The 19,756-nt window shown below is 36.3% G+C and overlaps 1 protein-coding gene across 2 annotated transcripts; it reads left to right on the top strand.

The window, feature by feature from the left end:
- The first annotated feature begins 56 nt into the window (after positions 1-56).
- Positions 57-19,145, top strand: LOC132095940 (vesicle-associated membrane protein-associated protein A-like). 2 transcript variants are annotated; one of them, XM_059501032.1, is made up of 7 exons: positions 57-220; positions 9,310-9,462; positions 10,148-10,251; positions 12,463-12,543; positions 12,974-13,114; positions 15,824-15,979; positions 18,605-19,145. In XM_059501032.1, the coding sequence occupies exons 1-7, from the start codon at positions 163-165 to the stop codon at positions 18,764-18,766; spliced, it is 855 nt and encodes a 284-aa protein (XP_059357015.1). In that variant the 5' UTR covers positions 57-162; the 3' UTR covers positions 18,767-19,145. The 2 variants fall into 2 exon arrangements, with proteins under 2 accessions (XP_059357015.1, XP_059357016.1); XM_059501033.1 differs by lacking the exon at positions 12,974-13,114 and having other exon boundaries at positions 62-220.
- Positions 19,146-19,756: the final 611 nt, after the last annotated feature.

Below are 19,756 nucleotides of genomic sequence, written 5' to 3'. Positions count from 1 at the left end.
ATAAATTGAGTTTAAAAAAAAAATCGAACTCGATCGGACAGCCCCGCGCGTCTGTGTTGTGTGCACGCGCAGCGCACTCCCGTGTCGCTCGCAGTGACTCAGTGGAAGGGTTTACGTTAAACAGTTCTCTCCGGATCCAAGCGTCACCTCAACGGCCAAAACATGTCCAAACTGGAGCAGATCCTCATCCTAGACCCTCCCGCAGACCTGAGGTTCAGAGGTGAGTAAGCAGCGCGGACAGGCGGTGTGTTTTGGTGAAGTGTAAACAGGTTTGACTCGCTGTGATGCGGGAAGGGATTGTAGGCCGCGGCGGATCCCCGAGCTCGAGTTAACTGACAGGCGGCTCTCAGGCGAAGGGAGCGGGTTTGCACTGCCAAGTCATTTTACAGGGGAACAATAAAAATGGAAGTTTCAATTTCAAATAAAGAAAAAAACCGTTACAATAACGTCCTGTGACTGTACCATGGTATCATGATATCATTTTACTACGGTATATGTGTGGTAACGTACTTTCAAAACGTTCAAAATAGTAAATTAACTCATTTTTTGGACTTGTACCATGATAATACCTCAAGGAGTAGTCCTGAATGAATCACATTAGCATGGTTTAAATCAAAACATCATCTGATACATCCGTGTTTATGTTACTGTCACCGTGCTTTTATTATATAAGAGTTTGTTTTATTATATAAGTGTCTGTATGGCACTGCCCTGATTTCAGGACATGTAAAGTGATAATTCCACGGCATATTTCCCCAAAGTACGTTGGAGCACAGGTTTTCATTTATAATAATAATAATAATAAAAATAATAAAATGCAATGCACACCCAGATTTATTTATAATATCATACTATCATCGTGTGAGTTCCCCCATCCTAACAAGTAGCATTGATATTTATTTATTTTTATGATATTATTTATGTTTTTTTACTTGCTCATTAAAGGAGTAGTTCACTTCCAGAAAAAAAATAAAAATTAAAAATAAATACGGTTTATGTACTCACCCCGTTGGCATCCAAGATGTTCAGTCTTTCTTTCTTCAGTTGTAAAGAATTGTATTTTATTTTATTTTTGAGGAAAACGTTACAAAATGCAGTTTAAAGGCACCTTCAAAGGGCTCTAAACGATCCCAGCCTCTAGAAAAACAATCGGTTATTGCAAAAAAAAAAAAAAAAACAATTCATCAGATTAATTTCATCCAAATAAACATTTTTGTTTACATAATATATGTATGTGTACTGTGTATATTTATTATGTGTATATATATATAAATACACACACACATGCAGCATATATTTTGAAAGCATTTACATGTGTATATACATTTATATATTTATATTCTTATATTTTGTATTATATATAAATATATTTAATATATAAACATATTTTTCCTAAATATATACACGCATGTGTTTGTACAGTATTTATAAATACATAAAAATATACACACATATATCATGTAAATAAATCTTTATTTAGGATGCACCACTTTTTTGGAAGCATTTTGCGTTTTGGAAGTTCAAACTCGGGGACACCATAGAAGTCCATTATATGGAGAGAAATCCTGAAATGTTTTTTTTTTTTTTTTTTATGTCTGTTATAATAGTGTATTATTTTATTAATTTACTTGTGTATTTTAATTCAATCAGTCGTTTAGTTATTTATTTATTTAAATCGAGAAAAAAAATTATTCAAATATTTTTTATAATTTAATAATTTTTTACTTAATCCAGATTTTGTATTTTAATCAATTCTTATAACTTATATTTTTATTTATTTATTAAAGCACTGTTAATGTCCGGTATTTATTTGCTCTTTATATATTTATTTTAGTCTAATTCTTATTTATTTCACTCAAATTATGAATTTATTTAAATGACATTTTAAATTTAAATTATTTTTTTTATTTCCATGGACCCGTTGCATCCCAAGTTTAAAAAACTCTTCATTAGAGTACCATATTAATACTATTACATGCATTTCAGTTCAATGGTACATCTCGAAGTACTGTGGTGTTATCGGCTCATGCATCTCTGTAAGACTCTAGTTTTTGTAATTACCTCCTGCTTCCAGCTGATTGCTTTTACAGATCATTTTTAAGGCAGTGGTACCATGGTACATTGACGGTCTCAAGTGCATGGTGCTTTGATTATATATACCTTGTATCTTTAATATATTGAGGTGCCATGGTTATTCTCATGTACTTCAAAGCTAAACATGTGACTAAACGCTTAATAAAGTCACAGAGGGGGAATATCTGACAGATTGCTGTGTGTTTGTCCTGGATAAATGAGTAACCAGTGCTGAGATACGGCTGATGATACTTCAGAAGGGTTTCACAGCTGAGGATGTTCTCTGATGCTGTTTGGGAGACTCTAGGACCTTTGGAGGACGTCCAGTCGAGTCCAGATGTGGGTTTTGTGTTTCTGATTAGAGTTGGACGTTGAAATGTTTTCCTGTCATCTAATGTGGACGTGTTTTTGTCTTGGTTTCCTGTTGCAGAAGTAAACGAGTGTGTTGTGCAACTAGTATTCAGATAATTCAGCTGATGTCAAAAAGGAGAAATAAAGCAGCTCTTATGTTTGTGAGCAGAATTAAAAAAACTGTGACACGGTTCTTTGTCTAAAACGTTTTTAGTGTGAAACTTTTAGAGAGTTCATCCTTCGAAATGACTGATATGTTTATGATTTAGTCACAACTCATTCACTCACTGAAGATTTTTTAGCTTTCTTTTGAAATTATCTTAAAATACTTTTTTTGCTTCGTACCACATTGTGATTTATTTACAGTCGTTCATAATAATAATGATTCCACAGGATAAAAGAAAAAGGCTAGTTGTAGGCTAATTCTGAGTTTACATTGCACCATCCAGAGTTTTCCTATATATACTAAAATACGAATGTAATTTTTACTTTAACTTTTTTCACTGCTGTAGTAATGTTATGACGTTTAAGCTGGAAATGTATTTTTCAGTTCTCAAAAAGTGGTTAACCGGTAACAAAAGAATCATAACTACTGCATATATATATATACACTAGAGCTGAAACAACGAATCGATTTAATCGATTAAAATCGATTATTAAAATAGTTGTCAACTAATTTAGTCATCGATTCGTTGCTAAATAACTTTTATTTGCCGTAAGCGGCTCATTTCGTGCATATTTCAAATCTGCGGTGACCAAAGTGTGGCAGTAATGAGCCACCGGAGGTTTTATTCAGCCAGTACAACAGGAGAAGTAGTGAATAGCCAATAGCTGGCCTTGTTTTATGTCACGTGCTTCCCGAACAGCGTCTCTGCAGCATTCAGCGTGATGTGGGAGTAATTTACTTTGAGCCTTCAAAAAAGAAGAGTAACCTGTAAACTCTGCACTACTGAACTGTTTAAGGGGACGTTCACATATCGCGTCTTTTGCGCGCTCAAGTTCGTTATTTCCAACACTGCACAGCATCGAGTTAAAAACATTTCAACTTTTCAGAATGCTGCAAGCGCATCGCGGGTCATGTGACAAGAACTAACCAATCAGCTTCATCCTTTCCCGTAACAACGTTTAAAGCTCAGTCAAGATGAAGGAACAGCTGATCATAGTTGTATATAGATTTCCATTTTGAAATAAATTTAGTAGCAGAGCTACTGCAAGCGATTTTTTTGAGCTGCAAATCCATTTATCCTTTGCTGAAATTTCCGCGTCTTCAAGGAGAGAGCACGTCATGGTTGCTTAGCAACGGCAGATGCCTCAGGGGCGCTTCTGCGCGAGCGCTTTGGAAAGAAGGAGAAAGCGGTGCGCCTAGCGTTTTCCACGCGTTTTTAGGCGTGATATGTGAACTGCCCCTAAGACTTTTATTTGTGCAGATTCTCCAGTACAATGTTGTTTGCAAATGTTTAGTCGTAAAAGCTGATAACATTGCTTTTTAACAGTTAACATTTAAAGCTTTACAAACATGTTCTGTGATCAGTTTGTCGTTAACCAGTTAATAATTCAGTCGTGCAGCCTAATTATGACTGAATGAGAGAGGTAAATGTTTAAAGATATTTGAAATGCACTTTTTTTCTAAGTATTCACTGCTCTTTTTCACACAGCAGGTTTTTTGTGTGTGTCCGATTTTTTTTTTTCTGGACAACCTTCTGATGGATTTTACTTTAAATTGTGAGTTCCATTCAGGTTTCATGCCATTGGCACTTTATTCAAAGGATTGTTTACAATTTCACAGCAAAAGCCAGTGATTCTCAACTGGTGGGTCGCAGACCTGTTTTGGGTGGGTCTCGGTAAGCTGGTCAAAAAAAAAAAAAAAAAATTTAATGTGCGTCTCATGTTTGATTGGTCTTTTATTTTAAAAAGGGTTTATTTTGACAGGCATTCGTCAGAGACGTGCGGTAGTTTACTATGGTAGCCATGGTAACCATCGCCATGGTAACCATCCTGTATTGTTTTGACATTCAGATTCGAGATGGCGAAGCGCAAATATGACCCAAACTATTTAAAAAATGGATTTTCGTACATTGAGGATAAAAATGGACAGAAACCCCAGTGTGTGCTTTGTAGTGAAGTGCTTGACAATGAGAGCATGAAACCGTCCAAACTGAAGCGCCATTTAGAAACAAAACATCCCGCATCGAAAGACAAGCCGGTGGAGTTTTTTCAAAGACGTCTCCAGGAGCTGAGGGCATCACAAAAGTGTCTGACAGCGTCTTGCTCCAAACAAGAACAAGCTCTTCGGGCATCTTACCTAGTAGCTCACCGCATTGCAAAGGCCAAGAAACCTCACACAGTAGCCGAAGAGCTCATTTTACCTGCTGCAATGGATATGGTAAGAGAGGTGCTGGATCAGTCAGCGGCGGATAAACTGATAACCATACCACTTTCCAATGATAGCATAGCTCGGCGGATTGAAGACATGTCTGGTAACATAAAACAACAGACCACAGTCCGCATCCAGGCAAGCCCTTACTACGCCTTACAGATGGAAGAATCGACAGATATCGCTAACCATGCCATTTTATTGGTTTATGTGAGGCATGTGTGGGACGGTGATTTGCAAGAACAATTTCTCTGCAGCAGAGACCTCCCTACCACTACAAAAGCAGAGGACATTTTTAACACCCTGGACTTGTATTTGAGCTCACTGGGCCTCAGTTGGGAATATTGTGTGGGAATCACCACTGACGGAGCTGCCTCTATGACCGGGAAACATTCCGATGTGGTGAAGCTAACTCTGGAGAGGGCACCTAACGCGACGTGGAACCACTGCTTTTTGCACCGAGAAGCGCTGGCGGCTAAGAATATGGTACCTTTACTTGATGAAGCTTTAACAAATGTCATCAAAGTGGTGAACCACATAAAACGGAGTGCAAAAAGTAGCCGTTGCTTTTCACATCTGTGTAAAGACCTGGGCTCTGAGCACATGCAGGTACTGTATCACTCAGAAGTCCGCTGGCTGTCGAGGGGCAAGGTGTTGTCACGCTTTTACGAACTTAAAACAGAAATCGCCACATTCCTCTCAGAGACTAACTCCCCGTATGCAGAACTGTTTGACAACGAAATGTGGCTCGTACGAGTTGCATATCTTGCTGATATTTTTGAGCACCTCAACACATTAAATGTATCGATGCAAGGAAGAGGACACAATATATTTGAACAGGCAGACAAAATTGCTGCGTTCAAGAAAAAGATCTCACTGTGGCTAAATCATTTATCCAAAGACAGACTGGACATGTTTCCCAACTCTTGCTATGAAGCACAGCAGCTGGACAGTGCGGCCAAAAATAACTTGAAACAAACTTTAAGGGCGCATCTCACTAAACTTCAAGCTCGGTTTGACGACTACTTCCCAGAGAAACAAACAACCATGGACTGGATACGCGACCCCTTCGGTATCAATGTGGAAAACATCACGTTGCCAAGCAACGAAGAGCATCAGCTGCTGGACCTGTCATGTGACCTGACGCTGAAAAAGAGATTTGGTGAGGTAAGCCTTTCACACTTCTGGTGCAGCGATGTGATGACTGAGTATCCATCCCTCGCCACTTTAGCAGTCAAAACGATCTTACCATTCAGCACAACCTATTTGTGTGAAAGTGGCTTCTCTACCTTGGTCCAGCTCAAGTCAAAGCAGAGAAACAGGTTGGACACTGAGCATGATCTGAGAGTAGCTCTGTCTACTGTCACCCCAGACTTTGAAACTCTTATCAAGAGTAAAGCACATCCCCAATTGTCTCATTAACTTCCACAAATGACCTGGTTAGGTGAAAACTTTATTTTGAGTGATTTTGACATTGATTTTATTCACTTTTGTACATGCAGTTGTCATGGTCCTCCTTAGTTTCTTATTAATTTGCTCTGAATAGAGTAAAAATATCTTGTTTTGTGGCCTTATTTATTTAATTAACTTTTGTACATGCGGTTGACAGGGTCCAGTTACTTATTAAGCTCTGAAATGCACGTTGTACGGGATAATATATGTATGTATGTAGGTTTATGTTTTTAAAAAGATGATATATGAGTGTTTTCAACAGTTATTTTTGAATAAATAAATTTCGTTGGTTGAATTCTAAAAAAGTGGGTCGCGACTTAATGACCATGGGAAAATGTGGGTCCCAGGGTGGGACCAGTTGAGAACCCCTGGCATAAGCTATAAAGCTGTTTCCCAGTAAATAATAAAATACAACGCACTGCAATCTTATTCTGTTTTATCCTTATTCTTCGTGAAAATATGTTCTGAAAGATTCCTTAAGCTTTGTTAGGGATGTTAAACTACTTTAGGAGCTCTAAGGACTGCCCTGGTGAAAACATTATTTGAACATTATTTAAATGGAAAAAAGCTAAAATATAAGTACATAAACCGATTAATCGTAAAAATAATCGACAGATTAATCGATTATCAAAATAATCGTTAGTTGCAGCCCTATAGGCATATAAAAAAAAATACAAATAAAAATTACAAAATAAAAATTACAAAATGGCTAAAACTTTAAATAACATCAAAGTGAAAGCTGAAAATATAAAAATAAAATTGAATACAAATTACAAAACATATACTGTAATAATATATTAGTGATACTATGGCTGTGTAATTAATAAGTGATATTTATTAAATAACATATGAAGTGTGAAATTGAAAAGGACGTAAGTGTGTGTTTAAGTGAACGTGGTTTGATGTGTCGCTTTGCTTTCTGCAAATTTCTGAATTCAAATGTTTTCTGAGGCAATATTTTATGATTAAATTTTCTCGTAGGCTTTCCAAAGTTATGTTGTTGATGCACCAGACACAGTCACTTCTATGCAGTAAATATCAGTTTATCTTGATGGGTTTGTACAGATCTAACTGCAGAAATCAGACGATGTTCAGAGTGTTTTTCAGCTGAAATGATGCTTTTGCAGGTTGTTGAATTGAATTGACTTTGACAGTAGAATCCAGCAAGAGTCTCGTGTACATGTCTGTCTGGGTTAACCTGATTATTCAGTCGTATTGTTGCTTCAAACAAGCGTGACTTGTGTACACACAATTAAAGCATTATGTCATTTTCATGCAATGACGAGCTCTATCCATTCATTTTCTAGAAACTTCATTTAACAAATTCTGATCTTACGAGACTTGTCTCAGATTAATTGTCTGTCAACATGTTGAGCGTTAACTAATATAATTAGCAAACTGTTCATTTGTTATAACAGTGCTTGAGCTGAAACTATTATATGAGGCATTCGTTTTTTTATTAATATTTAGATATTTTATTTACATTTTCAGTAATTTTGCAATATGCATTTATATGTTTTTGTTTATTTTTAATATAACTATTTAGGCTTCATTTATTTTTGTTTTTATTTAGTTCAGTTGTGTAAAAAAAATTACATGTTTTTTATATATATTTTATATATTCTGTTTTTACTATTTTTACATGCTTTTATTTTATACTTGTATTTGTCTTTTTTTTGCGCTTTTCTCATTTTTATCAGTTTTTGTTTATTCAAAATATTACTAATTAGGTTTCATTTCATTTTCAATTTTTGGTTCATTTATTCTTATATGCTACTTTTTATATTTTATCTTTTTATATGCTTTTACATACTGTTATTTATTTATATACTTTTTTTAAATTAGCTGTTTATATGCTGAAAAAAATATATTCATTGAATTTAGCAAAAAATAAAAATAATTGGGGTACGTGGTTGCAATTAATTTATTTTAGCTACAGTAAAATAAACAAATTTAGTTGACAAACAAAAAAAAAAAAAAAAAAAAAAATATATATATATATATATATATATATATATATATATATATATATAATATTAAATGTAGCTAAAATAAATTGTTTGCAACCACTTACCTTAAAAATTCAGTCTACCTTCATTTATTTTCTAATTTTTTTTGTGATTGTAACTTATTAGTTTTCATTTAAACCTAAATGATAATAAAAAATAAAACTATTTTATTTTCCCTCAGTTGTTCATGGAGTGTTTGGTTCAGTGCTGTGCAGTCTGCTTCTCTTCTGGTCATGTCTGTGAAGGGTTATGCATGTGTTTGACCTGTTTTTCTTCTGGTCAGATTTCTCTCTGGATGTGTCCATACAGTGGACGCTCATATGATTCTCTAATGTTATCTGATGTGATCAGAGTCCTCATGTCTCACACAACAATCCTTCTTCTCAAGTCCAGCAGAACTTAATTTCTAAGGTCGAGCATCTGCTGTTCTGAACCCTGTTTACTGAAATACCTCCATTCCTGCTCTTGATCCTGCGCTCTCCTCTAATCCACTAATACGGGACATGTGCCGTCATAAGATCCTGGCTTTGAGGCATAATTCACATCATCTCCTTTCATCAGATCCAAAGGCCATGGGAAGATCTGGACGGAGGAATCTGTCCTGTCCTGCTTGCTGTGTACTTTCTGAACTCTCTCTTCATCTTTAACCAGCACTGAGTAGATTTAACCAGTGGGGAATAAAGATCTGTTAATATTAGTTTATGTCCTTTGAATATTGGTTAATTGCCCATGTGTTGAGTCTCCCGGTGCATTGTGGGAGTGTGATGCAGGTCTATGTGTCTCTCTCTTTATATGACCTTCAGAAACAGTGCTGTTTGAAATGCCAGTAAAATGTGATTTTCATGCTAATTTAGCCGTTATGTGATTCAGTAAAGGCAGTGACTGTGACCGGGTGAAATACACTGGCATCTTTGTGTTTGGATCTGTTGGTCTCGGCCTTTGTTTGAGGTGTTGGCATCTCGTCTCCTCTCGCTTCTCGTCTTTCTTTCTGTGACTCTTCAGTAATAATATGTAGATGTGATGTTGTTCTCCTCCTCTTCTTCTTCTCAGGTCCTTTCACAGATGTGGTCACTGCCAACCTGAAGCTGAAGAATCCATCAGAGAAGAAAGTGTGTTTTAAAGTGAAGACCACAGCGCCGCGCAGGTACTGCGTCCGGCCGAACAGCGGCATCATCGACCCCGGGGCCACGGTCATCATCTCAGGTCAGAAACACACAACAATGAGGATTCATTAATGAACAGAGAAGATCTTTACGTCTGTGCTTGCTGTTTTCAGTTGACGTGTGACATGCTTTTGTTACTGTTACTCTCGGTCCGTTTGAATGTTTGATTTAATTTAATAACACGCATATATATATATATTGCATATTCATTATTTACTTTCTTATCCTTTCGTCATGAATAAATCTATGTTTGAATGAATTAGTAATGAAAACATTTACATGTTTAGATTTCAGCAATGCATTGGAGTAGAAACATAATTATGGCATTTCAAATCTTATTAAATCTGCCCTGTGAGAAATACAATTTTCAGTTAGTGTTTAAAAAAAAAAGTTTTTATATTAAATATACATTTAAAAATATAATTATAAAATGTCTTAATGTATATTTTTGAAGTTTAAAGCTTTAAAACACACTTTAAACGCATCCTGACAGCAGGTAAATGACTTTATTGAGGTCGTCTGATGAATTCTGTGTTTACTGTTCTGATGCTTTGTTGTTGTTTGTACTGTTATCATATATAAGGAATATTCACTATTGTTTCTTGTGCATAATAATATAGGCTACTGATTAGTTTAATTGTGCAGGTCAGTCATATTAAACCTGTTTGTAGAAATGCTTGCGCTCATGATTAGTCTGATTGTGTTCATTCTTGTCTTTGTCTCAGTTATGCTGCAGCCGTTTGAGTACGACCCGAACGAGAAGAGCAAACACAAGTTCATGGTTCAGACCATCTTCGCCCCCGCAGCCGCTACAGACATAGAAGCTGTGGTGAGTGTGTGTGTGTGTGTGTGTGTGTGTGTGTGTATGTCTGTCTGTGTGTGTGTATGTCTGTCTGTGTGTGTGTGTGTGTGTGTGTGTGTGTGTGTGTCTGTGTGTGTGTATGTCTGTCTGTGTGTGTGTGTGTGTGTCTCTGTGTGTGTGTGTGTGTGTGTGTGTGTGTGTGTGTCTGTGTGTGTGTATGTCTGTCTGTGTGTGTGTGTGTGTGTGTGTGTGTCTGTGTGTGTGTGTGTGTGTGTGTGTGTGTGTCTGTGTGTGTGTATGTCTGTCTGTGTGTGTGTGTGTGTGTTTGTGTGTGTGTGTGTCTGTGTGTGTGTATGTCTGTCTGTGTGTGTGTGTGTGTGTGTCTGTGTGTGTGTGTGTGTGTGTGTGTGTGTGTGTGTGTGTGTCTGTGTGTGTGTGTGTGTGTGTGTGTGTGTGTGTGTGTGTGTGTCTGTGTGTGTGTGTGTGTGTGTGTGTCTGTGTGTGTGTGTGTGTGGCTGTGTGTGTGTGTGTGGCTGTGTGTGTGTCTGTCTGTCTGTGTGTGTGTGTGTGTGTGTGTGTGTGTGAGTGTGTGTGTGTGAGTGTGTGTGTGTCTCTGTGTGTGTGTGTGTGTGTGTGTGTGTGTGAGTGTGTGTGTGTGTGTGTGTGTGTGTGTGTGTGTGTGTCTGTGTGTCTGTGTGTGTGTCTGTGTGTGTGTCTGTGTGTGTGTGTGTGTGTGTGTGTGTGTGTCTGTGTGTGTGTGTGTGTGTGTGTGTGTGTGTGTGTGTGTGTGTGTGTGTGTGTGTGTGTGTGTGTGTGTGTCTGTGTGTGTGTGTGTGGCTGTGTGTGTGTGTGTGTCTGTCTGTGTGTGTGTGTGTGTGTGTGTGTGTCTGTGTGTGTGTGTGTGTGTGAGTGTGTGTGTGTGTGGCTGTGTGTGTGTGTGTGTGTGTGTGTCTGTGTGTGTCTGTGTGTGTCTGTGTGTGTGTGTGTGTGTGTGTGTGTGTGTGTGTCTGTGTGTCTGTGTGTGTGTGTGTGGCTGTGTGTGTGGCTGTGTGTGTGTGTGGCTGTGTGTGTGTGTGTCTGTGTGTGTGTGTGTGTGTGTGTGGCTGTGTGTGTGTGGCTGTGTGTGTGTGGCTGTGTGTGTGTGTGTGTGTCTGTGTGTCTGTGTGTGTGTGTGTGTGTGTGTGTGTGTGTGTGTGTCTGTCTGTGTGTGTGTGTGTGTGTGTGTGTGTCTGTCTGTGTGTGTGTCTGTGTGTGTGTGTGTCTGTGTGTGTGTGTGTGTGTGTGTGTGTGTGTGTGTGTGTGGCTGTGTGTGTGTGGCTGTGTGTGTGTGGCTGTGTGTGTGTGTGTGTGTGTTTGTGTGTGTGTGTGTGTGTGTGTGTGTGTGTGTGTGTGTGTGTGTGTGTGTGTGTGTGTGTGTGGCTGTCACACCAGCAGATGGCAGCAAATACACTGTTTAGCTCAACTTGACATGAAAAAATAGTCAGAAAAAAGGTTTACATTATAAAAATACTAAATTTTATTCAGAGACTCAATCTGAGCAATTTGTTGCAGATGCTGATATTTCTATGATGAGATGTTTGTGATGTAAATCAGTCAGATCTTTCTAACAGTGCAGCAGATACTGACATAAACAGATGTAAATATGAGTCTCCAGTAATGTGTCTCAGTGAGATGAGATGTAAATGATCCGCACATATAACACAGTGATGGGGAGCTGAAGAAATCAAGGCTCCTCAGAAGATGTGAGATGTTCTGGAGGCTTGTGAAGATCATTCCTCCGCTGAGGAACAGTGAAAGTAAAGCTTCTGGAAACAAACGCTCCTCAAAAGATCCTGAGGATCAGATTTGAGACTCTAAAACATGATTGATGGAGAATCAAGTAAAGCTGAGCTGCTTCAGTCCAGTAAGAGTTCATCTGGAGATATTACTGACCTTATTCTGACCTTTACTTGATCACAATCAGGAAAGATTTCAGCTCGAGCTGAAGCTGGACGCTTGTCCTGTGACACTAAAAGAGCTTTGACTGGATAAAACACTCTGAACTCTCACTCAGAGACAGAAGACACGAGGAGATCGAGTGAGAAACAGCAAAGATTGATCATTTAGAGCCATAGTGCATCCATGCATCATATACAATGCAGCAGGCTTAATGCTGGGTTAATGCTTGAATTCATGTGTGTGTGTGGGCAGCTGCTAGTGCTTGTGGCTGATGAATTGCCTATTTTTCATGTGTTTCAGTGGAAAGATGTGAAACCCGATGATCTCATGGATTCCAAACTCAGATGTGTCTTTGAGCTTCCGTCTGAAAACGATAAAGTGGTGAGTTCCGCGAGACGAGCGTTACACGCTGCGGTAAACTGAATTATAATTCTGTTGTAACATGCTTCTCTTATGGTCAGGTGCTGTAAGTGATTGTTTTTGATCAGTGAAAGCCAAGAGAGCCAGCCAATCACAAACACTCACCGCCTGTCAATCACTTTACTCATTCTGATTGGCTGTTGTGTTTGGAGGGCGGGGCAAAACATCTGAAACCACTTACAGCACCTTTTTATTACAGCGGTTTAGAGTTTAAAGTAAAGTTTTGAAGATTGTTTCCAGTAATAATGTCATTGTTCCTCTTTTAACAAGCGTGTATGTAGCTGCTTGTCACACACACTCACACACTCTCTCACACACACACACACACACACACAAACACACAGTGTTGATGTGACTCCATGCTTGATCCTGAACGCTCCTGCCGTCTCAGAGTCCTCAGAAGAGAAACCTGCTCCAATGTTTCCGTGCCGCTCCGGGCAGCTTTAGAACGACAGGGTCAAAGGTCAAGGCGTGCAGGCCTGCAGTGGTCAGAGAGGGTCAGAGCAGAGAGCAGGAAAGAGACATCAGTAGGGTAGGTCAAAGGTCAGCAGGAGAGCAGAGGTCATGCATCCAGTCAAACACTATTATTTTAATAAAGCAGAAGCTCATCAGCTAAGACAAATGTGACATGCCAAGTGATATTGTTGCTATAATAATTGAACTAATATCAGCATGGATGAACAAATGCACAGAAACAAACTCTTATTATCATAAATTAACATTCCAGAGCATCAATATTCAAATAAGCAATCCCTTAAGTAATAACATATAACAGACCCCTAATAATGTCTCGTGTTAATGCCCTTACAAGCAAACGTTCAACTAATTACATAAACAGTAAAACTAAATGTCTACACATGCCTGTGGATAAATAATTAATATTAATAGAAACCAGTAAGCAACTAAATGAAAATAGAAAATAAAAAGCGGTCAAAATATGAAACTATAAAAATAAGAAATTAACACAGCAAAAAAAATATGTACAGTACAGACCAAAAGTTTGGAAACATTACTATTTTTAATGTTTTTGAAAGAAGTTTCTTCTGCTCATCAAGCCTGCATTTATTTGATCAAAAATACAGAAAAAACTGTAATATTGTGAAATATTATTACAACTTAAAATAATAGTTTTCTATTTGAATATACTTTAAACAAATAATTTATTCCTGTGATGCAAAGCTGAATTTTCAGCATCATTCCTCCAGCTTCATTGTCACATGTAACATCAGTCGATCACATGATCATTTAGAAATCATTCTAATATTCTGATTTATTATGAGTGTTGGAAACAGTTCTGCTGTCTCATATATTTGATCAATAAAAGGTTCAAAAGAACTGCATTTATTCAAAATAAAAATAAATTCTAATAATATATTTTCTTTACTATCACTTTTTATCAATTTAACACATCCTTGCTGAATAAAAGTATTGATTTTATTTAAAAAGAAGAAAGAAAAAAAAATTACTGACCCCAAATTACTGATCAGTAGTGTATATTGTTATTACTAAATATTTATATTTTAAAAACAGCTTCTTTTTTCTTTCTTTTTTTTTTACTTTTTATTCATCAAAGTATCCTAAAAAAGTATCACATGTTCTGAAAAAATATTAAGCAGCAGAACAGTTTCCAACTTTGATAATGAATCATCATATTAGAATGATTTCTAAAGGATCACGTGATAATGATCCTAAAAATTCAGCTTTGCATCACAGAAATAAATGATCATTTAAAGTATAATACATTTTAAAAACAATTATTTTAAATTGTAATAATATATCACAATATTAATTTTTTTCCCTGTATTTTTGATCAAATAAATGCAGGCTTGATGAGCAGAAGAAACTTCTTTCAAAAACATTAAAAATAGTAATGTTTCCAAACTTTTGGTCTGTACTGTATATATTAGAATTTTAACTTAGAATGTAAAATTAATAATAATAATTCCTATTATTATATTGCTTTTCTCAAAGTCTCAAGTTTTTATTTTAATATTAAAAATTATTATTAAAAAAATATTTTATTTATTTATTATTATATTATAGTTTAATGTATATTAAATATTTATTATAATATTTATAATTTATTTTTTGTTTTTTAATGTTTATGTAATATTTTAAATTGATATATAATCACAAAATGATTTTGTAATCAAAAAACATTTTATTTGTAATAATCAGAATTTTTTTTTTTTTTTTTTTAATAAATTATATTTTTTACGTTTTAGTGAGATTTTTCTCCCCAGACTGTGCAGCTGTAAATATGGAGGTGTTTTATGATGCTGTGGAAAACATTTCAATCTGTTCTGTTTTTACCCACAATGCAACGCCCGTTCCGTCCCGTCCACACCCTGTCAGCCGCATGATGTCATTAACACCCACATCAGTCCTGGCTTCGTTAGAGGATCTCGTCTTGGCCCAGACGCCCTGAATTTCACTTAAGCACAAAACAAGTCTCATCCTTCATTTCCAAGCCTGTGATTTCCTCTCTAGAGATCTGAGCTTCAAGAGTTTCATGTCAAACTCTATTGTGGCGTCTGTTCTCAAACTCTACTGAAGTTCCTGAAGATCATGCAGATGTCTGTTAAAGAGTAATTCACCTAGAAATCTATAAACCATAAAAAATGAAATAAAGGTCAACTAAAAATCAAATAAGTTGAAGTTCCTTTATATTTTATTTAATTTCAGCTGCTTTTCAAGACAGCATTTTATTATGTGTTTACTTTAAGTTAAACACAAATAAAATAACAAAAATATAAATAAAACAAAAATAAAATTATAAAAACATAAAAAATACTAAAACTTTAAGAAAAAACTGAAAAAGAAATTAGCTCCATATTAACAAAAACCCATAATAGTATATCTGAAATAACTCTAAATAACATGTATCCAACTTTACATATAGAGCAGTGTAATAATAGCAAAATTTTGCAATGATAAAAAAATATAAGCTCTTATATAATCCGTATAAATTTATCTCTTTTTAACCAATAAGTCATGATTTACTGGATCATAATGAAGGATAAGAATAAAAAAAAGTTTTACTATTAAATTCAATATAATTATTTACATTTTATGTAATGATAGATTAAGTATTTTTTTATTTTTTCGAATTTCTTAATATTCATTCAAAATCACACTTTTAGAGTTTAGAAAGGTCGGAAACATACTGAAGGGTTGAAGTGTTTGTTGATTTTGAGCTGTTTTGTCTTCTGTCTCTAATTTCCCCGTCCTCGTCCTCCAGAGCGACGTTGAGTCTAAACCAGCGCCGGTTCTGAACTCCTCTAAAGCAGACGGGCCGGTGTCAGTGAACGACTCGGAGAAGAAGAAGATGATGGAGGAGTGCAAGCGCTTGCAGACGGAGGTCAGCAAGCTCAACGATGAGAATCGCCAGCTCAAGGTGCGTCAGTTTGGCTAGAAGCATCTTTCAAATCAAACATGAGAAAAAATATAAATTAGGGATGCACCGATTTATCGGCCACCGATATTTATCAACCGATAATTAATTTATTAATTAACTGCATGGAGACAACGAGTGGCATGTCTGTTGCATAATCCAACGTTTTTCTCCAGGCAAAATAATTAAATCCTTGCCAAAATAAAATCTGTACAAAAACAGAAAGCAGAATAAAACTATATAGGCTACGCAAAAAGAAGGATATAGGTCTATACACTAAATATATTTAACTTAAATCACTAATAGATTAACAAAATGAAAGAAAAAATTGTGCTGAGTTTTGGATAATTGTAATGCGCTCCGAAGTTCACAGAAAGGAAACTGAGATGGCAGAAAGCAGACTTCTTTATTTTACAAAAGCACAATGTTTAGTTGTTATTGTGAGTGCATACCAATAAACATAGTCTTTACAGATTCCCACAGCTCCCAAACTCCAATAGCAGACATTTCAATAGCGCACATTTTCTAGGTTAACATGAGATTTAGCGGTCATGTAAAAATGCTAAGTCATATTTGAGGTTGATGAATGATAGACACTTGGAAATCCTGGTTTTGTGATGTTTTTAAACATTTTGCCTTATTTACCGATATTTTAGCCTACATTATTTCTGAATAATGATAATAAAAAGTGACCTATGTGTAAACTCCTATGTGTTTATAGGAGTAGTGTTTTTTTATCTTGAAAAAATACTTTTAATGTCTTTTAAAGTGTTAACAGTTATTTATTTTGCTTAATACATTTGGTTCAAATCTAGAAAAGATGATGCTGTATTGGCTACGACTCCAAGTTCCAGATCAAGACTCTCTCCGTTCATTATTATAATTATTATTTATAGTATTTTAGTATAGTATTTATTATTTATTGTTAGGGGGCAAGAAAATAAACGTTATTACCTGGTATTTTTTTGTTCTCAAATAATAAGTACAGTAATAATACGGAGGAAGAGAAACGTTCAAATACAGATTCTGCTCAGAGAGAACCGAGAGTTTGTTTGTTTGTTTGTTTTTAAGCCCTGCTTTATGCAATTGACCTAATTAAGCCAAAAAAACAATTTAAAGTTGGAGCATACCTAATATAAATTTACTAATTATTTTCTACTACTAAATTTTGACCGATTAGCCCGTGCCACTGTTATTTTAGTATCATTTATGTACTATTATGGTTTTATTGCTACTTTGGGATACTTAATTAAATTTTATTTAAATTTTGCTTACTTTTTAATTATTGTATTTGTTTAGTCATTTATTAGTTATTTTTTATTTTATTTTATTTTGTTATACATATACATTATTATTTCAGTTTAATTATTTAGATTTTTAGTTCTGTTTTTGTTCTTATCAAAGTCCTGTTTGTAATTTTAGCGTTTTTTGTTTTCTTTTACATTTTTTGTAATTTATTTGTATGTCATTTTTACTAGTTTTTGTGTACTACTACTACTTTTTTTTTCATTTTTATTATTAATTAATTTTCCACTTAGTAATTTTAGTGCTTTAGTGATTTCAGTTTACATTTTAGTTTTATTTCAATATTTAGTCATCTTCTGGGTTTTTTATTTATTTTATTTTCCTTTTGATTTATTCATTTATTTCTTTTTTTGATCTAGTTATAATGTGCTTTTGTAATATTTATTCGTTTTTTTTTATATTATTATTTAGGTTTAATTTTAATTGTTTTATTTCTATTTTAGTTTTTTTTTTTCTTTAACTAAATGAAAATGAGGACATAAAGCAGTATTAGCAGATTTTTGTTTATGTATTACTTAAGCTTTATTTCAATCCAAAGAAGATGATGATAAAAAACATTGTGTGTCTGTGTGTGTCGTCTGTGTGTGTGTGTGTGTGTGTCTGCGTGCGTGTGTGTGTGTGTGTGTGTGTGTCGTCTGTGTCTGCGTGCGTGTGTGTGTGTGTCTCGTGTGTGTGTGTGTGTCTCGTCTGTGTCTGCGTGCGTGCGTGCGTGCGTGCGTGTGTGTGTGTCTGTGTGTGCGTGCATGCGTGCGTGCGTGTGTGTGTGTGTCTCGTGTGTGTGTGTCTCGTGTGTGTGTGTCTCGTCTGTGTCTGCGTGCGTGCGTGCGTGCGTGTGTGTGTGTCTCTCGTGTGTGTGTGTCTCGTCTGTGTCTGCGTGCGTGCGTGCGTGCGTGCGTGTGTCTGTGTGTGTGTGCGTGCATGCGTGCGTGCGTGTGTGTGTGTGTCTCGTCTGTGTCTGCGTGCGTGCGTGCGTGCGTGTGTGTGTGTCTCTCGTGTGTGTGTGTCTCGTCTGTGTCCGCGTGCGTGTGTGTGTGTCTGTGTGTGCGTGCATGCGTGCGTGCGTGTGTGTGTGTGTCTCGTGTGTGTGTGTCTCGTCTGTGTCTGCGTGCGTGCGTGCGTGCGTGCGTGTGTGTCTGTGTGTGCGTGCATGCGTGTGTGTGTGTCTCGTGTGTGTGTGTGTCTGTGTGTGCGTGTGTGCGTGCGTGCGTGTGTGTGTGTGTCTCGTGTGTGTGTGTCTCGTCTGTGTCTGCGTGCGTGCGTGCGTGCGTGCGTGTGTGTCTGTCTGTGTGTGCGTGCATGCGTGCGTCTGTGTGTGTGTGTCAGGACGAGGGTCTGAGGCTGAGGAGGTCCCAGCGCAGTGAGCACCTCACGAGTAACTCCAGCTCTGCTCTGGGTCTGGAGTCCAGGGCCGGCTCTCTTCCCTCGCTGCTGGTGGTCATCGCTGCCATCTTCATCGGGTTCTTCCTCGGCAAGTTCATCCTGTAGAGTCAGAGACCCCCGTCTCTCTTTGTTTGGGTTCATTTGCTGTTTTCTGTTGAGGGCCAGACGGATGTTAGAGCCATGAACTGCTTCTGAAAGTCTTCCCCTCAAACGCGTTTCGTTTCACTCAAACTTGATGGAAAGTGTAAATGTGGTTTTAATGGTTCGTCCAGACGAAGGAAGAGCTTCGGACCTTCACCAGAGACACAGGTGCCTCCTCCTGTACATTCGTTCTGTTCCTAACAACTCCAACGCAGACTGTTTTATTACTGTAATTATCATTTATTAATTATATTATTAATGTACTTTCTGTCAAAGCAGCATTTATCCACACTTTAGTGTCTCATACTAGATGACATTGAAGAAATAAAAGAAAAAACCTGAACCTGATGTTTGCGTCTTTCATTTGTCTACTCATTTTTTGATCAAGTGAGTGTTTTTGACGAGATTTTTATTTTTTTTTAATTTGTGTGTGATTTAATATATACAGTTCATATATTTAATTTATTTTTATTATAACAAATGTAATAATCTTATAACTTTATATATTTCGAGATTTTTAGCAGCATTCAGGTTAGTTTAGACGGTCTCTTTTTTTTTAAGGATAAGTAGGAAATAACTTAAGACTTAAAATGTATCAAAATATTTTATATTTTATAATGTTTTAAAATATTCCATAAAACATTATTTCTGATATTACAGTGTGTATATATATATATATATATATATATAAAATTCAAAACCGAAAATGCCTATCTAGTGTCTATCATATATATTATATAACACTATTCATAGTTTTATTTTTTTACTGTCAATTGATATAAAACATTACTTCAAGTGTTTTTGTGGATTTAAAGTGTCAGAATAAAGCAGGAGACTTTTATTCTGTTAAAAACTCATTCTGGTTCCTGTTTGGCTCTCAGCACTGAAACAAACATGCTACATAATACTACATAATTCACTGTATGTTCTGCTGAAGGGTCAGTACTGGCCTGA

The sequence above is a fragment of the Carassius carassius genome, chromosome 20 (assembly GCF_963082965.1).
Source record: "Carassius carassius chromosome 20, fCarCar2.1, whole genome shotgun sequence".
Classification (NCBI taxonomy): Eukaryota; Metazoa; Chordata; class Actinopteri; order Cypriniformes; family Cyprinidae; genus Carassius; species Carassius carassius.
Note: the sequence above shows the minus strand (reverse complement) of the source record. Positions and strands in the feature narration are given on the sequence as shown.